Source organism: Pinus tabuliformis, chromosome 4_2, assembly GCF_031772625.1.
Source record: "Pinus tabuliformis cultivar Carrire ecotype Pingquan chromosome 4_2, CPIR1, whole genome shotgun sequence".
In the NCBI taxonomy this organism is placed as follows: Eukaryota; Viridiplantae; Streptophyta; class Pinopsida; order Pinales; family Pinaceae; genus Pinus; species Pinus tabuliformis.
In genome coordinates this window covers 567,271,076-567,290,920 of record NC_142304.1, presented here as the reverse complement: position 1 = coordinate 567,290,920, position 19,845 = coordinate 567,271,076, and the positions used below count along the sequence as shown (strand labels likewise).

Genomic DNA, 19,845 nt, shown 5'->3' with positions numbered 1-19,845 from the left:
TGTCTAAATATGAGGGACCATGCACCAAAATATTTTTACATCAAGATATTATAATTAACTCAACCCTTGAAAGGGGAAAGTACCTTTAGACATAGAGCCTTAATAATTTACCCAATTCTGTGACCAATATGATCTAGTGGACCAAGTGACTTGTAACAAAATAATTTAGCCAATTAGCTTAAATTATTCCCAAATCAATTTTACAAAAGACTCTACTAGAACACTAGGACTCACCTAAGACCTTGACGATAAATTCCACCCTAGCTTTGGGGTGAGGCTAGAGGGAAAAAGTTTGTCGATCATCCGTGTTTAAAAATACGGATGAATCAGTGAGACGAAAAACCTCCTAGGATGAAAATCATTGCAAAAATAATAGGCTTACCTAGGTTGTTAAATACATATATGATCTTACTAGAATCATTTACATTACAAACATTGCAGAATGGGTTTAAAATTTTGATACACTGATGACTGACGAATCCTGGATATTTAACTGCTCAAACATGAAGGAATTCCTTTGCAAAAATGTGCACTGCTACAGGGTAGTTGACACGGAGTGGTCAACAAGTCTAACCTTGACTTGCAGCAAGGGCAAAAATAGAACAGATAGTAGTATAGTGGGCAACTAATGCAAAGATGTCATCATAATCTTCTCCCTCTTTTTGAGAGAAACCTCTGGCCACACACTGTTGAGAAATCTAGGGCATGAATAGTTAAAAGATTTATCTGCTTGATAATTGCTTGTGATATACTTTTACTTCTTAGCTTATCGTCTTTTCTTCGTTATGTTATTATTGTGTTCTCTTCATCAAGACAATTACCAATATGCACAATAAAAGACAAGGGACACGATATTCCTAAGTCTAAACTTAGGAAATGTGATTAATTAAAGGGTATTAATTAAATCTAGTGTGAATCTTCTAGAAGAAGACGAAGATCAACTCCCAATTAATCTTAGCCTTTGATTATGTTTTAATCTTGGTCGTTGGTGCTCCAACGAGAGATTATAAGAAGGAGCTTGATGGGCACTTGGAGAACACACCGAGATAGTGAGATCTAGAAATCGAATTTCTCAAGAGTAGCAGCACAGAGTTGCCGGAGAAAGATCGAGAGTGATCTTCTTGCAATGAGGAACAGGTATAGTACACTGGAGGAAAGTTTTCCAGTTCCGGAGAGTGCAAGGCAGAGAAGGCAACGAGAGGTTCAGAGAGGCAGTGTAGTGCATGATAGAGGCAACGCAGAGCTTCAAAGAGAGTTTGTATTTTTGCTGGGAGTAGTGGAGATCTAGAGTCGGAAGTCAGGTTGTGAGACCAGAGGTCTAGAGGGTCAAAGTTCCAGTCAACAGAAGATCATAGGAGGAGGTGACGTGACGCAGATCTACGTAGGTTGACGCAAAGGCAGCGTGGGGCTAGCTATCCAGAGCCTGGATCAAATTTGGATTGCCAGTGATAGTGTGAGATTTTTCTCACTACCTCTTTGCCAGTTTATTCTCTGTATCAGATTGCCAGTTTGGGCATCTAATGATTTGTACTCAAATTACTACTGCATAATAATAAAACCCTCAGCTACTGCACCGGTTTTCCCACACTGGGTTTTTTTGGGGACATTGGTCCAAAAACAACGGTGTAATTGTGTGTGTGTTTATTTCACTCCAATGCAATATTTAGTTTCCGCAGTATTTAGTTTTGTGTAGGCTACAGTGTATGTATTTCGATATTGACGTAGAAAACTGCAAGTAATTTGTTTAAATTAATTTAACAAATAGGAGAAATATCATCAGTTTGTTGCAATAGGAATCAGGTCACCGATTTTTCACATGCCTTCGGTCATTCTTCTTTCGTACGTGGGAGAGTATATAACCCAAATCTGAAACCCTAGAAGAATACTTCCTTCGCTGTACTTCTTCTAGTCCATTCTTCGCACTTTTGCTTGTAGGCTCTTCTTCGCACTCATGCTTCTGCTCTTCATCGAATTGCTTGCTTGTAGGCTCTTCTTCGCACTTATGCTTCTGTTTTTCACCGAATTGCTTGCCTCTAAGTGAGGCCAAGTGTGTCTATATATATAAACTGCCTCATGTCTTGTAAGTCGACATGATCACAAGGAGGAGAGTCGACATCACCTTCTAGGTTCTTCATTCGTTGTAGGCTAGCTTAAAGAGGTCTAGTGACAAGATCTTGGAGGAATACTTTACATAGACAAGTGCGACTCTATACAATGTGTAACATGACTTCAATACATGACAATGACTCTTTTATTCTTTTATGACTAGATGACAAAATTCCTAAAGGCTCTCAATGGGAGCCTTGACTCAAAAATAAAATCTCTTGCTCATGTAACCCATGATGCAAGCATTACAATATTTTATTTTCTTCTTTACATCTCTTTACATAAAATCACAATTAGATGTCATTATGAAGACCGAACCTAGTTACATTTTACAACATTCTCAGCACTTACAAGTACGTTTGAAGATGAAAATATATGGGTAATTGGCAGTGGAGCATCCAAACATATGACACGTGAGCACAAACAACTAAAGAACTTATCAAGAGGAAAATCTTCCTACTCTGTTGAACTTGGTGACAAGAAGAGCTATCATGTAAGAGGAATTGGATCAACCTCACTGGAGCAAGAAAATGGAGGAAACATTCATCTCAACAACATTTTATTCGTACCAGGTTTACAAAAGAATTTACTTTCTATTTCATGTCTAGAAGATAAGGGAGATAGAGTTTCTTTTATAGATGGAAAGGTTATGGTATGGGATAAAGGCTCTAGCATCGACAATGCAAAAATCATTAGGATTCGTGAATGAAAACTCTAAAGGTTGCTGACACCTTTCTCTCAAGCCTTGGTTCACATTGAAGTAAGTCCATGTGAACTTTGGCATAGAAGGTGTGGACACCTTCACTACAAAATCTTACCAACTCTAAATTCAATGGTGAATGGCATCCCTAAATTTAAGGAGAATCATGAAAGAGTGTGCGAGGGTTGTACATTAGGCAAAAATGTTAAGAAACCATTTGGAAGTAGTGCTTCAAGATCAAAAGAAATTATGGACCTCATTCACTTTCATGTTTGTGGTCCTATGTCTACAAAGTCTCTTGGAGGCCATCCATATTATGTAACTTTCATTGATGACCACTCAAGCAAAACATGGATCTATTTTGTGAAGTCCAAGGATGAAGTATTCAAAAAAATTCAAGATTTCAAAGTAGAAGTAGAAAATCTTACAAAAAGAAACATAAAGGTACTAAGATCTGATAATGGAGGAGAATACACTTCAAAAGAGATCATAGCTTTCTGTGAGGAGGTTGGAATTAAGAGGGAGATGATAGTTCCATATAATCCAGAGCAAAATGGAGGAAAGTGTTAGAGCCATGTTACATGATCAAGACTTGCCTAAATTTTTGTGGGGTGAAGCAACAAAAATTGTTTTCTACATTCAAAATCGAAGTCCTCACATATCACTAGACAACACAACTCCCGAAGAAGCATTCACTGGGAAGAAACCAAGTTTAGACCATCCCCGAATATTTGGTTGTCCTGTCTACATTCACATTCTGAAAGATAAAAGAAAGAAGTTGGATCCTATAAGCATGAAGGGTATCTTTGAAGTTAGTCGAGATGTGATCTTTGATGAAAATATTCAATTCAAGAAATTGAAGGACTTCTCGATTGACTCTGATGATGAAGAACTTCCAATATTTGAAGAATGTCCTAGGGAGGAAAACGATTCAAATCATGAAGAAGGTCCCATTCAACCTGTGCAACAAGTCATCATCCCTGAAAGTAGAAAGAGACCTAATTAGTTGAAGTCTACTTTTCTAGATGCGGAGGGACATGGAGCAGCCAAGGGTACACTTAGGGAAAGTAAGAAGACTAAACGATATTCAGGGTATGCAGCCTATATGACAAAATTAACTGAAGCAAAACCATCTGCCTTTGAAGATGTTGTCAAACATCAAGAATGGAAAGATGCTATGAATGAAGAATATCAATCAATAATGAAAAATGGAGTTTGGGAAATCATTCCTAGGCCTGAAGACAAATTTGTGGTAACTTCCAAGTGGCTCTACAAGATTAAACATGCAGCAGATGGAAGTATTGATAAATATAAGGCAAGATTTGTGGCTAGGGGTTTCTCCCAACAAGAAGGCATCGATTATGAAGAGACATTTGCACCTACAACTAGGTATACAACTATACGATCGTTGGTCTCTTTGGCCCTGGAAGCCATGAAATTGTACCCATCACCCAGGGTAGTTTTGTAGGAGGCTAGTAGACAGAAGGAGGGTGGAGTTTCTGATCAAGGGGAGGGAGGAGCTATTGGAGATGGTGGTGCATCCATCTTTGGACCTACCCATTGATGAGGTGCAGATAGGTGTAGTGGCCGCTAGTAGAGTTGCAATATTTCCAAGCCACAACCCTCTCCAGCAGTACATAGACAGGGCTTGCAGCACATCTTGCTCACTTTTGCCTATTATAGAGAGATAGGCAAGCTTTCTCAGATAGATCTTGTTGATGGACCGAACATAGCAACATGAGTTGAGCATGGACTAGCGACATCACAGTAGACTTGTTCCATACATAAGCGTCCATGCATTCAATTATTTTCATGAGATAGATAGGCGGGAGATCTTGAGTTGGTACCTTATTGATGGAGTATCATTTTAGTCATGAGCATAGTACTACAGGAGCCCTTAGATGTAAGAGATACCACAAGCTCCAGTTCGCAGCAATGTATAGGTTGGCCACTCATCAGCATCTCAGCACAGCATCAGCATGATGGGATTGACCTTGGGTTGATTTGGAGAGAGGTGATGAGTTGGTATTCTATTGATGGAGCAACTTTCATGGCCAGAGATAGCGCAGAGATAAAACCGTGGTGTATGGGTGATGGCAATTGGTCATGGTGGCTTTGGGATCCAAGTGGGTCCATGGACAACATATTGAGTCAACGACTTGTTTGGGATCCATTTATTGAGGGATTCATCCATGTTTGTATAGTGTGGAGGCATGGCGTGGTACAGTGGTTCACATGGGACCCTGGTATCAGTTTACAGATGCCTCTGCAGTGAATAGATACGGATTGCTCAAGGGCAAGCAATATTGGGACGAGAGGATTTGTCATATCCCCATTTTTATTTTCCTCTACAGTACAACTAGAATGGGTTTCCAGGTTATGTGATGGCCAGGCCACAAGAGCAGGATTACACCATCAAGGGCCCCAAGGGAGGTTTGAGGAGTTTTTATAGGATCTGATGACATTCGCTTGGCATATTCCATCATCCGCACAACTTGCATTTCGTTTTGTTGCATTCCGACAACTTTAAAAAAAAAATTGCATTATTATGGGGCCTAACTTAATTAATTATGCTCGAGGTGGCGATCCAGGAATATTATTTGACGGAACACCTCAATGTAATAGCTCGTTGGAACCGAAACGAGAAGATCTACAAGATGGAATGGTTAGAAGTGATTTTCAGTGGCTTGAGGAGACATGGTGGCCAATTTACCATTTTCCCACATTAAAAAGATATTTTAATTGAGGGAAATGTGCTCAATTATTACAATAATAATAAAATAGGAGCTTCTAGAGGGTCCATTAGATCTATAAAGGAGGGTGCCATTAAAAAACATCTTGGATTCGATATTTCTTCTTGTATGAAAGGTTGAGAACCCGGTTCTCTACTTCATTGGTAGCCTCAGGACGAAAACCCTCAGGTGTGCTAGTGGGTGTTGGACGAAAACACAACACTCTTGAGGAGATTTCACTCAGAAATCTCACAATGCTTCATTGGAGTTTGGAGACAGCAGTTTTTCCATGGCAAGTTTGCAGCAGTCTTCTCACCGGGCCATCTACATCATTGCCAAGGTCGTTCATCAGTGGATCAGAGATCTTTTTCTGGGTTTTTCTCTGCTTGCTTGGCAAGCTCAGGTTCCACTATTCTTTCATGTTGATGTACTCTTTTCAGTGAATTAATAAAATGGCTTAGTGATTTTATTGGCATCTATTTGTGTATCAATTTATCGGTTCAATGTCTATTTATGATTATTTTGTTGTTCAAGTTCATTTCTGGTATCTACTGTTAAAATTTCCATTAGGGATATCACAATACACCAATGTAATGAACAAAGTTCGTTTACGTAGCAGGATGTTTAGAACACTTCAAAGATGAAGACGTTCATTGAGAATACAAATATGTATATTGAATAGTGTATAAAAGAATTGATATGAGATGTTGTGAATGTTACAAATGAGGCCTGCTTATATACCTAGGCAGGTGCCTCTTATATACATTCATTTATTATTTTTATATGATTTATATTCATAACATTCCCATAAAGGCTTTAGGCACAAATCAGCCATTATTCCTTTGTGATATCATTACCTACTTCTTCACTTGCATCTCTTTCCAGAATGATTTTAGATTCTTCCTTGTGATCTTTAGTAACTCTTATCATCTGGTTTTCGCAAACTTGTTCCTCTGTAGTTTTACTAATTGCTTGTATATTTTGAGGTGTTAGTTGGTCTTGTACTTATATTTTTCCTAGCTTCTTTACACTCTTCCATAAACCAAGGGTTCAGCGGAAAGTTGTTTGAAGCCCTCGTTTCGTTACTTAAATCTTCGATTGTCACTTCTCAAGGCATGATTGCATAAACTCCAACAGCCCATTATATTTGTAAAGTTTGGCTGTATAGTGATTTTATGTGCTTCCCTATTGAAAATATCTTCGGTCTGCTTCGTGACTGCTATTTTCTTTAGTCTTAGAGGAGCTTCTAATGTGTGCTGCCAAATTTCTGAAATCTCATTTTTCCACTTGACCTCCACAAACAGTCGGTCATCGTCCAAAGTCATTTCTTTGTCACAATTCCTAATTGTGAACAATATGATTTTCTCTACACCACTGTCTGAGAACATTACAGAATCCACCATGTTTGACAGGAAGAAAATTACAGAGGACGGCATTAGAAAAATACAGAAAAAGGGGTTGGGTTAAAATATTATTCTCAACACCCATCATTACGCTCTTTCTATTAGTGATTATTGAAATCATGGCTTTTATGATATTAACCACTAAAACAAAGGACAGCAATACTCTACAAATAAACCTGGAACAATAAATCTAAAATTATCACATCTTTTTTGACTTCAAACTTTTGCTATTTTATTTCTAGCCCAGAGGTTGTCAAAATCTTACATGATGTTGATGTACAATCATTTTTGAGAAGAAACTTTACTCATCTTGAAACAAATACAACAATACAATTTATGCTGGATATCTAAAGATATTTTGTCATAACAAATAAGCATAGAGTGGTCTATTGATGTACTCAATCTATTCACGTTACAAAGTCAACCAGATGAAAAAATATAAAAGTTGATGAATCCTTATCAATTTTTACATAGGCTCATACACTTCCATATGTCGCACAGGTAGCATAGCTTGCCAACAAGTCCAACTTGTAAAGGATTTGATCAGGTTGATAAAATGCCTTTTTAGCATAGCAGTCCAGGTCTTTATTAGAATTCATATCGTTTTTCTGGAGCATTTTATTGAGATCTTGCCATGAGTTAATGAGCCAAGTTCAAACCCCAGCAGGCATGGAGCCCTGAATTATAAGTTGGCTGACTTTGTCAGTTTGATGGGCTTATTAAATCAATAAAACAGAATTTAAAGAAAAACAGACACATATTCTGTCCCTTCATGTCATTTCTTTATACAACATACTAAAATACAATTTTAATAATGATATACAACAATATCATGCAATACATATATGTAATTTGCATGTGGACAAGTCTAACGTTTTTTTTCCTTTTTTCATTATTTTTTGAGCAGTGTATCACTATAAGGGGGTCATTTCTAATATTTGCCTTTTATGTGAATCTACATAATTCCTTGATGAGAGATTCATCAGTCAACTAAGGCCAAATGAGTAACATGAGTCATTTAAGGCTGATTTAGAAGGCAATAACAAGAACTGTAAAGCCATGGTATAAGAATTGACACAAAGCAAAGCTCAAATGAAAAAAGAGCAACTTGAGTTTCAACATCAACTCCGATAAATCTTATCTTTGCTGAGTCTATTAAAACAATAAAAACAATATATGCTTCACTGAGGATAAAACATTCATAACTAAAAGAGTAAGCACTTGCAAGTACCTCGCGATCCATAAGCATGTCCATTAGGCTAGTTATTCCACGGGGAGTAGCCAAAATTGCTTCTTGCAACCTTCCATACATCAATACAAGCAGAAAATGTTAGGTATTAGATTCTGCATAGGAAATGCTTCATATTAAGATATCATAAATACAATACCTTGTGCGGCAATTGGTAATCAGAGCTGTCAATAGCTGCAGAGTATAATATTTAATGTAAAAGTCATCCTCTGTCTGTAAGGATCATTGGCAAGATTACGAGCACAGATCAGCATGAAATCGATTAATGCCAGTACCATACTTTTATAAAACAATCTGACAGCAGGCATCATCGAACGGTTTCTATAATATTTACAAAGGTAATTATGAAAAGTTAATTTGCACCAGTAAACTCAATAGTAGGGAAATGCTTTCTCCCTCTCTAGACAACAACTCTGAATTCATCGATGCTGGCTGAACTTCATTGTAGGTACCGGGTGTGGCATCAATAGGGGTCAAGGCATTTACAAGTGTTTCAAGTGCACCCCTCACCTGCATAAAGCATCAAGTCTGAGAAAATGAAAACAAAATCATTGCAGCCAAGATAAAACATGAAAACAAAGCTATTGTAGCCAAGACAAAAAATGAAAACAAAGCCATTGCAGACAAGATAAATAAATCATGAATTAAATCAAAAATCAAAAAGTTTACAAGATTCTTCAAAAAACCATATGCAACAAATATAAAGTACAACACATTATCCACCACAAGAACACATGACACTGATAAAATAGGCAATTTATTACTTGGTGGATAATCATCTTATCTACAAGGTGCAATTATTATGAGAACAACTAATAACAAAATAAATGAAATAGATGTTCACTGATATCTGAGAAAATTTTGTCTAATAAATTAAGTTGCAACTATCCAAGCATGAGAACAATTTATAGGCAATAATGGCAATATTCTTTTTATGGCCTGTTGCCGCAAAATCTAGCAGGCCTTGCAGAGGGGTTCCCTACAAGGCTATCACTAGACTAAGTGACAACAATGGGGTGATGGCCCACTGTCAACACAGCCAAAACCACCTGCTTTTTATGGATTTTTTGCAATGAAGCTCTTTATGGATTTTCACCATTGGGTGGAATCTCGGTATAAGGTCATCTATAAGAGATAGTCTAGATATAAAGGTGTAAGATGACCAAGACGCTTCTAAGGGAAAGACACAACTTAAGTACAAGGCCCAATCAATGAATGAAGGCAATTTGCTTTCCTTAGAGATGTCGAATTTGTGCAACACAAGACCTAGGGCTGAAACTAAAACCAAACTAGGGTTTTACATTAGGGCACGGAAATTGTGGACAAAATTGGAATAATGCCCACCAAAAGGGAATGATTTTGAGGCAACCAGTACACCCTTGATATTTAGAGTTTCCAAGAGCCGAAATTTTCATTCCTAGCTAATTCGCACTAGGCCCTAGGTGGCCGCTTGGCCTTAAAAGGGCCGAATAAGGTAGAGGGAGAAAAAGAGTAAAATTTATGGTTAAAATTTGACTTGATCACCAACAAAGGATGGCCAGTGCCTAGTGCATTGGTTGAGGGAGTTTATGGGCTCTTTAAGACCGCTAAAAAAATGGAGTAAGGATACTTTTGATGCCCTAGCATCAAAACCCTAGCTATTACCATTGTGAGGGATCAAAATTCACTTGGGAGAGCTAATTAAGGTTCACCAAGGGGATTGTCATTCACATATCATACAATGAGTAAAGTCCAATAATATGACCTAGATTCCATAAAATTGATATTCAACAAAATTAGGGCACAATATTTAACCTAGCTCACCAATTTATTCCATACATTAGACATAAAATCAGAAATTTCGCAAATAAAGGCACTTATAAGATAATATGTATGTACAATCATCAAACCAATATAACTTCCCGAAAGACAAGACAATAGCTTTGTTACTACTCAAACTAACAGGGGACCTAAGGGGGATCCCTGAAGGGCAAATGCTAGGGCAAGGGCAACAAATGGAGACTTAGCCCACTGTCACCTCAAATAAGGCTCCCCTCTATTTACAGACTTTCACCGATGGGAGGAGACCTGGTATGTATGAAGTCACCAATGAAGGATAAGTGTTAAAATTGGCAACTAGGGCCAAACTCCATGTAAGTCATCTTATTTATGGCAGTTGATATTTTTCTTGGATCCCTCTCATCGAGAGGTGTAGGATTGATCTAAAGATCATCTAATTCCGATAAGTATTCATGGGGTTATGAATTCCAATTCGTCAAGGTCGGCCAGCGACTAAACAACACCCACATGTGCTCAACGTTTTAGTATAAAGAGAGATGACTTGAGAGTCATTTCACACACACTTCTCTCTTGATTCCTCTCCACTCGCTTTGGGTTTTAGTGGAAAAGAAATCAGAGAGTGGAAGCCCTAGATGTTGGAGCAAAGGAAGCTGCGCTAGCAGGAGCAAAGAAGACAGGCCAGCGAAGCTATGGAAGGGATCTACGTTGACCTAAAGGAGCTCATGGAAGAAGTTTAACACAGCTATGGAGGAGGCCTTAACAATCCCTAGCCGCAGTCCTAAAGCAGCCCTAACGTTGTCCTAAATCTGCCCTAACCACACGTCTGTTCAAGCCCTACACGCAGGTGTATTGAGGTGTCTTGGGCAATGTTGCACGAAGCGCCCCCCCCCCCCCCGTGGTTCCAAGCCAAGAAGCGCGTCCCGTGCGGAAGCGTCTAGGAAGCTTCAGCGGAAGTGCGCTTCCGAAATTCGGAAGCGCGCTTCCGCCTGATTTTGCCGCTTCCTGGAATTTTCTGAAGCGTGGCTCAGAAGCGCGCTTCGGAGGGAAAAGCGCACGCTTCCGTACAATTCTGGAAAAGCGTTTAGAAAATCGTTTTTTTTTTCAATTTTTTTTTAATTTTAGGTGAGTTTGCTTGTTGGGGGTGGGTCCACCTTGGGTTAGGGTGAGGAATGAAGGCAAAAAAAATATAAATATAGCAGATGATCCCTCATGGTAATGTTAAATTCTTAAAGTAAAAGTGACATTCTCCTTTATTTTTCATTTTCATCCTTTTACTTAAATTTTTAACATTACCATGAAATGGCTCAAAATGTTTGAGAGTGGTTCCAGCCTCATTGGACTTCATATGGAGAAAATAGAATTTCATATCCTATTCAAAATTCAGCAGACTTAACAGTTTTTAGGAATTCAGGATCAATGGCATTGTGGCATTTCATTAGATTATATCAGGTATGAAGGTATGTGATTAGCATTTAATCAAGAGCACCAAGCCCTATATGTACCCTAGTGTTGGTGGTGTTAATTGTTGAACTTCTTTGTCACGCGGCACGCCCTTAGCAAAAAATTACCTTTCAATCAAGTCAAAATCATCGATCAAGCATGTTAAGTTTTTCCTACCATATTTTAAGTCTTGAATTAGGTAGTTTGATCAAAATTGGGCAATGTTGACTAATATCCCCAGACAATTGAGATAGAGGCAAAGGCTAGACAAGAGGAGAAGAATCTAGATTCTAGATGGTTGATGCATCTAAATGGTTGATGCTCGAATAATTAATCATTAATGTACAATGGATGTTATATCTATGTTGATTTATGCAAAAATATGCATGTTTTCATGTCTTCTACAACTAACTTGGTATTTGGGATGTTTGTTTTGAGTATAAATGCAAAATATATATAAAAAAAAAAATATATATATATATATATAGCAGACGCTTCGCTTCCTAGATTTTTGGAAAATGACGCTTCCGCGTCCCCGCTTCCAAAAAACGTCCCCGCTTCGTGCAACATTGGTCTTGGGTGCAAGAAAGGGTAGCGTGTGATGCTACAAGAAGAGGCCAAGGCAGTGAGGGAGTTAAGGTCTGGTTCAAGGCTAACCGAGTTGCTGTTAGAGGGCCGAGGAGCTGAGCTTGGAAGCCGAGGAGCTGAACTTGGAGGCCGAGTTGAAGAAGGGCAATCACAGGTCTGTTTGGGGCAGTGAAAAGGTAAGGGAAACCTGTTTTGAGTGGTTTGTAGGTGACAGCGTGGGACTGTGGTAGGCCACAGTCCTAACCACCTCAAAACAGGGACAGCGTAGAACATACCTAAAGAACATAGAACATACCTAAAATTAACATGGTATCAAAGCTGAGGTGAAGACAAAGGCCAAGCAAGAGTGAAAGAGCAATCACCAAAGACAGTTGGGAAAGGACAATAGCATCAGTGGATTCCTCATCCCTTTCCAAATTCACCAAGGTGAAGTCAAAGCAGAGAACATTATCAGAATGGTGCAGCGGAAGCTTCTGATGGCCTACCTAAAAATCACTTCAGTGGGAAGTTCGGATCTAAGGGTGGAAGGAAAGGCAGATGCCTTGTTTTTAATAAGTTCAGCCATTATGCGAAGGAGTGTCCGAATAGTAGGGACACATCACTTGATGATGATAACAATCATTCTAGGGACATCTTCAATGATCGGAGGAATGACAGGCAATGCAGGTCATCATGGAAATAGCTGACTCTTCTAAGAAAGCAAGGAACCCCAGGTATGAAGAATCAAATGTTGTTTCTGATAAGATAAAGAAGCGTTATCGTATATTGGCCCTCTCCTTCAGACTCTTTGGGAATCTGGCTTATTGATTGTAGTGCTTCAAGGCACTTCATCGGATAGAAGGGTGCTCTCCCTAACTTGGTAGAGATGGAAACAATAGTGAGATTATACTTGGAGTCAATGCCACCTATCCCGGAAAGAGTGTAGGGAATGTTACCCCTCAAGTGAATGAGGGTAACTCGATTCATTTACGAGAATCTCTTTATGTACCTGATCGCAAGAAGAACCTTGTGTCCATTCCGACAATGGAAGTCAAAGATTTCAAGGTGGCATTCATCGATGAAAAGGTACGTGTTTGAAAATGAAATTTTCTAAGATGCTTTTGAGTTCAGGGTTGGCAGTTTGTATCAAGTTGTAGGATGGTCCATTGGGGACCATGTCAGTTGTCACATCTCATCTATAACACCAGAGGTCTACTTATTATGGGGCCCTACACGATGTGAGCCAGATGGTGACAGGGATGCCTGAATTCAAAAGGAGCATGAAGGTACATGTCTGAGATGTATCAAAAGAAAATCTTACAAGGGGACCATTCCCCTCATGTAGCAAGTCCACAGGTTTGGAACAACTCGAGGGGTTTGAGATTCATGATCGGGAATCTCATGTATGCAGGTGGAAGAAAGTCCTCTATGGCTTGAAGCAAAACACCCCAGGCTTAATATGAGAGGATTGGTAGTTCTCTGATGAAGTTGAGATTCACTAGGAGTGATGCCAATCTAAACCATTGTTTGAAGGTTGTGGATGATAGACCTCTCATACTGGCACCTTATGAGGACGACCTCTTTCTAACAGGTGCAGACCCTCTCATTTATAGAAGTAAGAGGGAGTTGGATTCCAGATTTGGAATAGTGAACTACAAGTCCGTGACTACCTCAATGGAGCTTAAATTTCAGAAGTTAAGTTGTAGTGATGCCGAACCAGATTTGGGAAATGTCTCTGAGTTTCATAAACTCATTCACATTGATGTTCTTGGTGAGCTTTTGTCTAGATATATGTTTTGCAGTTAGCATGTTGGGCTCATATTTGGTTGAGCCTCGCTGGATTGGTGCCAAATAATCTTCTGAGATATCTTCGGGGCACAATCTCTCATGAATTGAGATACACTGTCGGAAATGTGAAGCTGCATGATTATTCGAATGCTGACTAGGTAGGTAGTGTAGAGGATCGCAAGAAGCACTTCTAAGTGTTGGTTCTCTTTGGGTTTTGCTTCGATATCCTGGATGAGCAGGAAGCAAAAGTCGGTTGCTATAAGCACCGCTGAGACCAAATACATAGCTACGAGTATGATCTCGTATGAAGTTGCCTGGTTGTGGAAGCTCTTTAGTGAGCTATTTGTACACATGATAGATACCACCGTGATCTTCTATGTCAACCGGGGGGGGTTCGATTGTTGAGGAATCCCATATTCTATGATTGCTCCAGCATATAGACATCAGATACTACCTTACATGGGATATGGTACGTCGATGAGCGAGGAGGTTCCATCGCATTAAGACTGATATACAGGTCGCAAACATTTTGTCAAAGCCCCAGGGAAAGGTCAAATTTGTGACTTTCCCAAAAGACTTGGAGTCGTTGAGAAACCCTCTTATGAGGGTCCTGCATGATGCATGCATTGAGCTCTGGGAGCTCCGAGGGGCTTGGGGTACTTCTTGGAACAACAAGCGACCATAGGGTGAATCACCCTCCCCTAATGATTCGTTGTGTACAAGGTGGTTCAGCCTTCCCCTGTGATACCTCGTGGCGACTTATGGACAGGATGAGTGGTTCTTCTGTCGAGGCATCCTACCCATGCAGTTTGGGACTCATGGGAAGTACCTCTCATCTGGCCAATGAGTAAGGAAATGGGGTTAGGGACCATAGTAGTACTATTGATGGACGCATCGTTGTATCTACAGTACTCCCTATCAATGTTGCACGAAGCCCCCCCCCCCCGGTTCCAAGCCCTAAAGCGCGTCCCGTACGGAAGCGCCTAGGATTTGCCGCATCCTGGAAATTCGGAAGCGTGGTACGGAAGAACCGCTTCCAGGCCTCCGAAGCGCGCTTCGTAAGGCGCTTCGGAGGAGGAAGCGTGGCGCTTCGGAGGAGGAAGCGTACGCTTCCCGTACGCTTCCGAAAGAGGCCGCGCGCAAAGCAAAAAATCAATATTTTTTTTTTAATTTATCTTAACTTAGCATAAAGGGGGTGGGTTAGGGTGAGGTTAGAGTGAGGTTAAGGTGAGGAATGAAGAGAATAAAGCCCCCATTCATTCCTCATTTTCTCACTTTGAGTTTATGAGAGTTGGAGAAGAGAAGAGAGGAGAGGAGAAGAGAAGAGAGGAAAGGAGAGGAGAAGAGATGAGAGCTTGGAGGAGTGGAGGAGGAGCTAGGAGAAGGAGGAGGAGCTTGGAGCAAGAGCATGGAGGACTTCATCTACAAGAGCTAAAGAGGTAAGTTCAAACCCCAAACTCCCTTATTTTTTTGACAATTTTTTTGTATTTTTCTCCTCCCTCTCCTACTCTTTCCCATTGTTTCTACTTGCTCCTTTACTTACAGGTTGTCCACCACCTATATCCATATTCCAAGATGGTGTTCTTTTGGCTTCTATGTATCATTCCACTCTTGGTTTTAATGATGGCAAAGGGGAATAGGAATAGAAGGGAAGAAACACAAGAGGACAGTGGTCCCAATATGAGTGACCCAATGTATGATGAGGAGCAAGGGTTTGAAGAGGAACGGGATGAACCTGAAGGGGACACTGAAACACAAGATGGGAAAGCTACATTAACACCCTTGTGGAACTATGTGACCAAACTTGATGGGGGAAAGGGTGGTGGATCTTACAGATTTGTGTGCCCTCATGGTTGTCATGGAGGAAAACCATATAGTGGTTCATATACCCGTGTGAGGAGGCATCTTTGTGGGGTGCTGGACAGTGATGAAAAAAAGGGTCCTGTGGGGGTACAAATTTGCCCAAACATTTCAACTGAAGAAAGAAGAAAATACATCCAAATAGAGGAGGTTGCACAACAAAAAAACAAGAAACAAAAAACTCATTCTAAATCAAGTGCAACCTCTAAATTTGGTAGCTACTCATCTCCTCATGGTACTTCTGCAAGCTCTAGAGGTAGAAGAATAATAGGGGATTTCCTTAATGTTGCTGGGAGGGATGATGTGGATGGAAAGATAGTCTGTTTTCTTTGTGCTTGCGGTGTACCATTCAATGTGCTTCGCTCTCCCTATTGGCATGAAATGGTAAAGGCCATCAATGAAGCCCCAAAAGGATACAAGGCCCCCAACTATGAGAAAGCTAGAACAGTGTTATTAGAAAGAGAAAAAGCTAAGGTTCAAAGAGCTTTGACACGTTTTACAAATGAGTGGGTAGATTCTGGGGTATCCATTGTATCAGATGGGTGGACAAATATTAGAAACCAACATTTGATAAATGTTCTTGGTGTTTCTTCTAGTGGTGCAGTATTTATTACATGTCATGACTCCTCCATCACTGCATCTGCACAAAACATTGCAGATCTCCTATTGAAATCAATCAAAGATGTTGGTCCGAATAATGTGGTTCAAGTGATCACAGATAATGCAGCAAATTGTAAGGCAGCAGGAAAAATTATTGAGCGTACTTATCCACACATCTTATGGTCTAGGTGCCTAGTTCACACATTGAACCTTTTGATGCATGATATTGTGAAGCACAAAGAATGTGGGTGGATTACTGAGCTTACACGGAAAGGGAAGCAACTCACTAAATTCATCACAGGGCATACAAGGGTAAACTACTTCTATGGCACTTACTCCAAGTTACAGTTGCTTAAAATTGCAAAGACAATATTTGCTAGTTATTACCTCACCTTTAGGCGACTAGTGAAGGTGAGACAAGCTTTAACTAATCTGGTGTGTGTTGAATCATGGGATGAAATTAACACTAACATAGATGGTGCTAATGCAGTCAAGGACATTGTTCTTGACAGTTACTTTTGGGCACAGGTTAAATATGTTTTGCAATTCACCAAACCAATTTATTACATGATCAAGTTTGCAGATTCAGATCGACCAATAATTGGCGAGATGTATGAACAAATGGATAGCATGTTTGGGCAGATTAAAGACATTGTTGAGCCTAGAGATATCACCTTGTACAATTATATTCGTGCAGAGGTGGAAAACCGATGGGAAATGCTAAATGTTCCATTGCATGCATTAGCATATGTTTTGACACCTAAATACTATCATCCATCATGGCTTTCAACACCGGCACCTGGGGGGGAAGCAGGAGAAAACCACACCAAGATCAAGAGGTTCACAGAAAATATATGGCTGTATTGAGTAAATTAATCCCTGATGAGGAGGGGGCTGCATTGGTACGGAGACAGGTGAGCAACTATACGCTTAACACTAGTCCATTTGGGAGCATGCATGCAATTAAAGATCGAGAGACTTTTTCTTCTCTTGAGTTGTGGAACATGCATGGAGGGGGTACTCCACTTCTACAGGCTTTGGCATTGCGGGTGCTATCACAGGTGGTAAACACTTCTTCTGCAGAGAGGTGTTGGAGCTCTTATTCTTTCATCCACAGTGTTAAAAGGAACAAGTTGAGTTTAGACCGGGCAGAGAGCTTGGTTTATGTTCATTACAACTTGCAATTGTTGTCCCATTAATGTGAAGATGCAAAGTCTAATAAAGACCTGTTGATTTGGGACAAGAATCCAGAGGAGCCCAATTTGGAGGATGGAGTGTTGCGATTAGAGTAATTAGAGGATGCTCTTATTCAGGTATGTCCATTGTGGTATGAATTTTCCAATTTTTCCTTTATAAAGCATTTCTCTAATTCATGTTTTTAATTTTTTTGTTAACTAGTGTTTTTTTTTGCATGAATTTTTTGAGCGATTCCAGGATGATGATGATCGTGTTGATATCCCACCCCCACCCCCATTTGGTCCCTTGGTTCCTAGGTTCCATGGTTCAACTTCAACACCAACAGCAGGGGGTTCTTCTTCATCAGTTTCAGTGCCACAACTTCCACAGGCACCATCTTCTTCATTTCCACCACGGGGAGGCCTGCCGCCACATTCTCTTCGTGGTGGAAGGAGAAGAGATTAGTAGATATATTCACAATCTACTACTTTTTTTCATAGATTAATCATTAGACTTGTAGGCTTGTGAATTTGAATTTTGAACCTTTTTTGTCTTGGCGGTGACCAAGTGACATATTTTGTAAACATTATTATTTGAATTTTGGACATGACAAATATTGACAGTTGCTCACTTGCTAGGTAAATCATAATATGCTCTATGTTTTATGTTTTATAATATGCTTAAAAATTTGATGTATGTTTGTAATAGCTAGAATATAGATGATTGTTGTACATACTAGTAACTACAATGGAATCATGGATGCCATATCTATCTTGATTTATGCAAAAATATCCATGTTTTCATGTCTTCTACAATTAATTTGGTATTTGGGATGTTTGTTTTGAGTATAAATGCAAAAAAAAAAAAAAATTATATATATATATATAGCAGACGCTTCCACGGACGCTTCGCTTCCTAGATTTTTGGAAAATGACGCTTCCGCGTCCCCGCTTCCAAAAAACGTCCCCGCTTCGTGCAACATTGCTCCCTTTGCTAGGATGACCTCCATTGATCTGGGATCAATGAAACTGATCTGGGATTAGTATGAGTGGTTTGAGACACTCTCTTGTGATATTGATCTGGGATCAATGAAACTGACTTCAGGTCAGTAAAAGTGATCTGACTCACTCTCTTGGAACTGATCTGGGATCAGTAAGAGTGGTATGACACACTCCCTTCATATGGAACTGACTTCGGGTCAGTAGAGAATGGTATGAGACATTCTCGATCAATTCTTCTTCTTCATGGTTCAGAGCAGAGCAGTGCAGGGCACTGATGGCAGAGATAGTACAGTTGGACAGATGGATCAGCGGATGGAGTTCTCCCTAGTTGAGAGGGTGTGTTAAAATTGACAACTAGGGCCAAACTCCATGTGGGTCATCTTATTTATGGTAGCTGATATTTTTCTTGGATCCCTCTCATCGAGAGGTGTAGGATTGATCTAAAGAACATCCGATTCCGATAAGTATTCATAGAGTTATGAATTTATTTATGTTATAAAACAATTTGTCAAGGTCGGTCAGCAACTAAACAACACCCACATGTACTCAAAGTTTTAGTATAAAAAGAGATGACTTGAGAGTCATTTCACGCACACTTCTCTCTCGATTCCTCTCCACTCGCTTTGGGTTTTAGTGGAAGAGAAATCAGAGAGTGGAAGCCCTAGACGTTGGAGCAAAGGAGGCTGCCCTAGCTGCAGCAAAGAAGACAGGCCAGCAAAGCTATGGAAGGGATCTACGTTGACCTAAAGGAGCTCATGGAAGAAGTTTAACACAACTATGGAGGAGGCCTTAACAAGCCCTAGCCGCAGTCCTAAGTAGCCCTAAAGCTGTCCTAAATCTACCCTAACTGCAGGTCTGTTCAAGCCCTAGACGCAGGTCTATTGAGGTGTCCTGGGGGCAAAAATGGCAGTGTACGATGCTACAAGAAAAGGCCAAGGTAGCGAAGGAGTTAAGGTCTAGTTCAAAGCTAATTGAGCTGTTGTTAGAGGGCCGAGGACCTGAGCTTGGAGGCCGAGTTGAAGAAGGGTGATCACAAGTCTGTTTGGGGCAACAAAAGGTAAGGGAAACATGTTTTGAGTGGGTTGTAGGTGACAGTGTGGGACTGTGGTAGGCCGCAGTCCTTACCACCTCAAAACAAGGACAGCGTGGAGAGGTTGAGGGCTCAAACATGACCAAAACAGCAGCGTGCTAGGGGAGGTGTCTCATGAAGGTGTGCGCAGTGTTTGAGGGTTTTTCACAAGTCTGTTTGGGGCAACAAAAGGTAAGGGAAACATGTTTTGAGTGGGTTGTAGGTGACAGTGTGGGACTGTGGTAGGCCGCAGTCCTTACCACCTCAAAACAGGGACAGCGTGGAGAGGTTGAGGGCTCAAACATGACCAAAACAGCAGCATGCTAGGGGAGGTGTCTCATGAAGGTGTGCGCAGTGTTTGAGGGTTTTTTGTGG

The 19,845-nt window shown here is 40.2% G+C and overlaps 1 protein-coding gene across 2 annotated transcripts in view; it reads right to left on the bottom strand.

Annotated features, from left to right (window-relative positions):
- GC6 (golgin Putative 6) overlaps positions 1-19,845 on the bottom strand; it is a 398,621-nt gene that overhangs the window by 274,937 nt on the left and 103,839 nt on the right. For both annotated transcript variants that reach the window (XM_089423919.1, XM_089423920.1), the window contains exons 5-7: positions 8,554-8,700; positions 8,330-8,403; positions 8,173-8,242 (exon numbers count right to left, since the gene is read on the bottom strand). In XM_089423919.1, the coding sequence (XP_089280045.1) occupies positions 8,173-8,242; positions 8,330-8,403; positions 8,554-8,700 (291 nt within the window). The remainder of the gene's footprint in view (positions 1-8,172; positions 8,243-8,329; positions 8,404-8,553; positions 8,701-19,845) is intronic.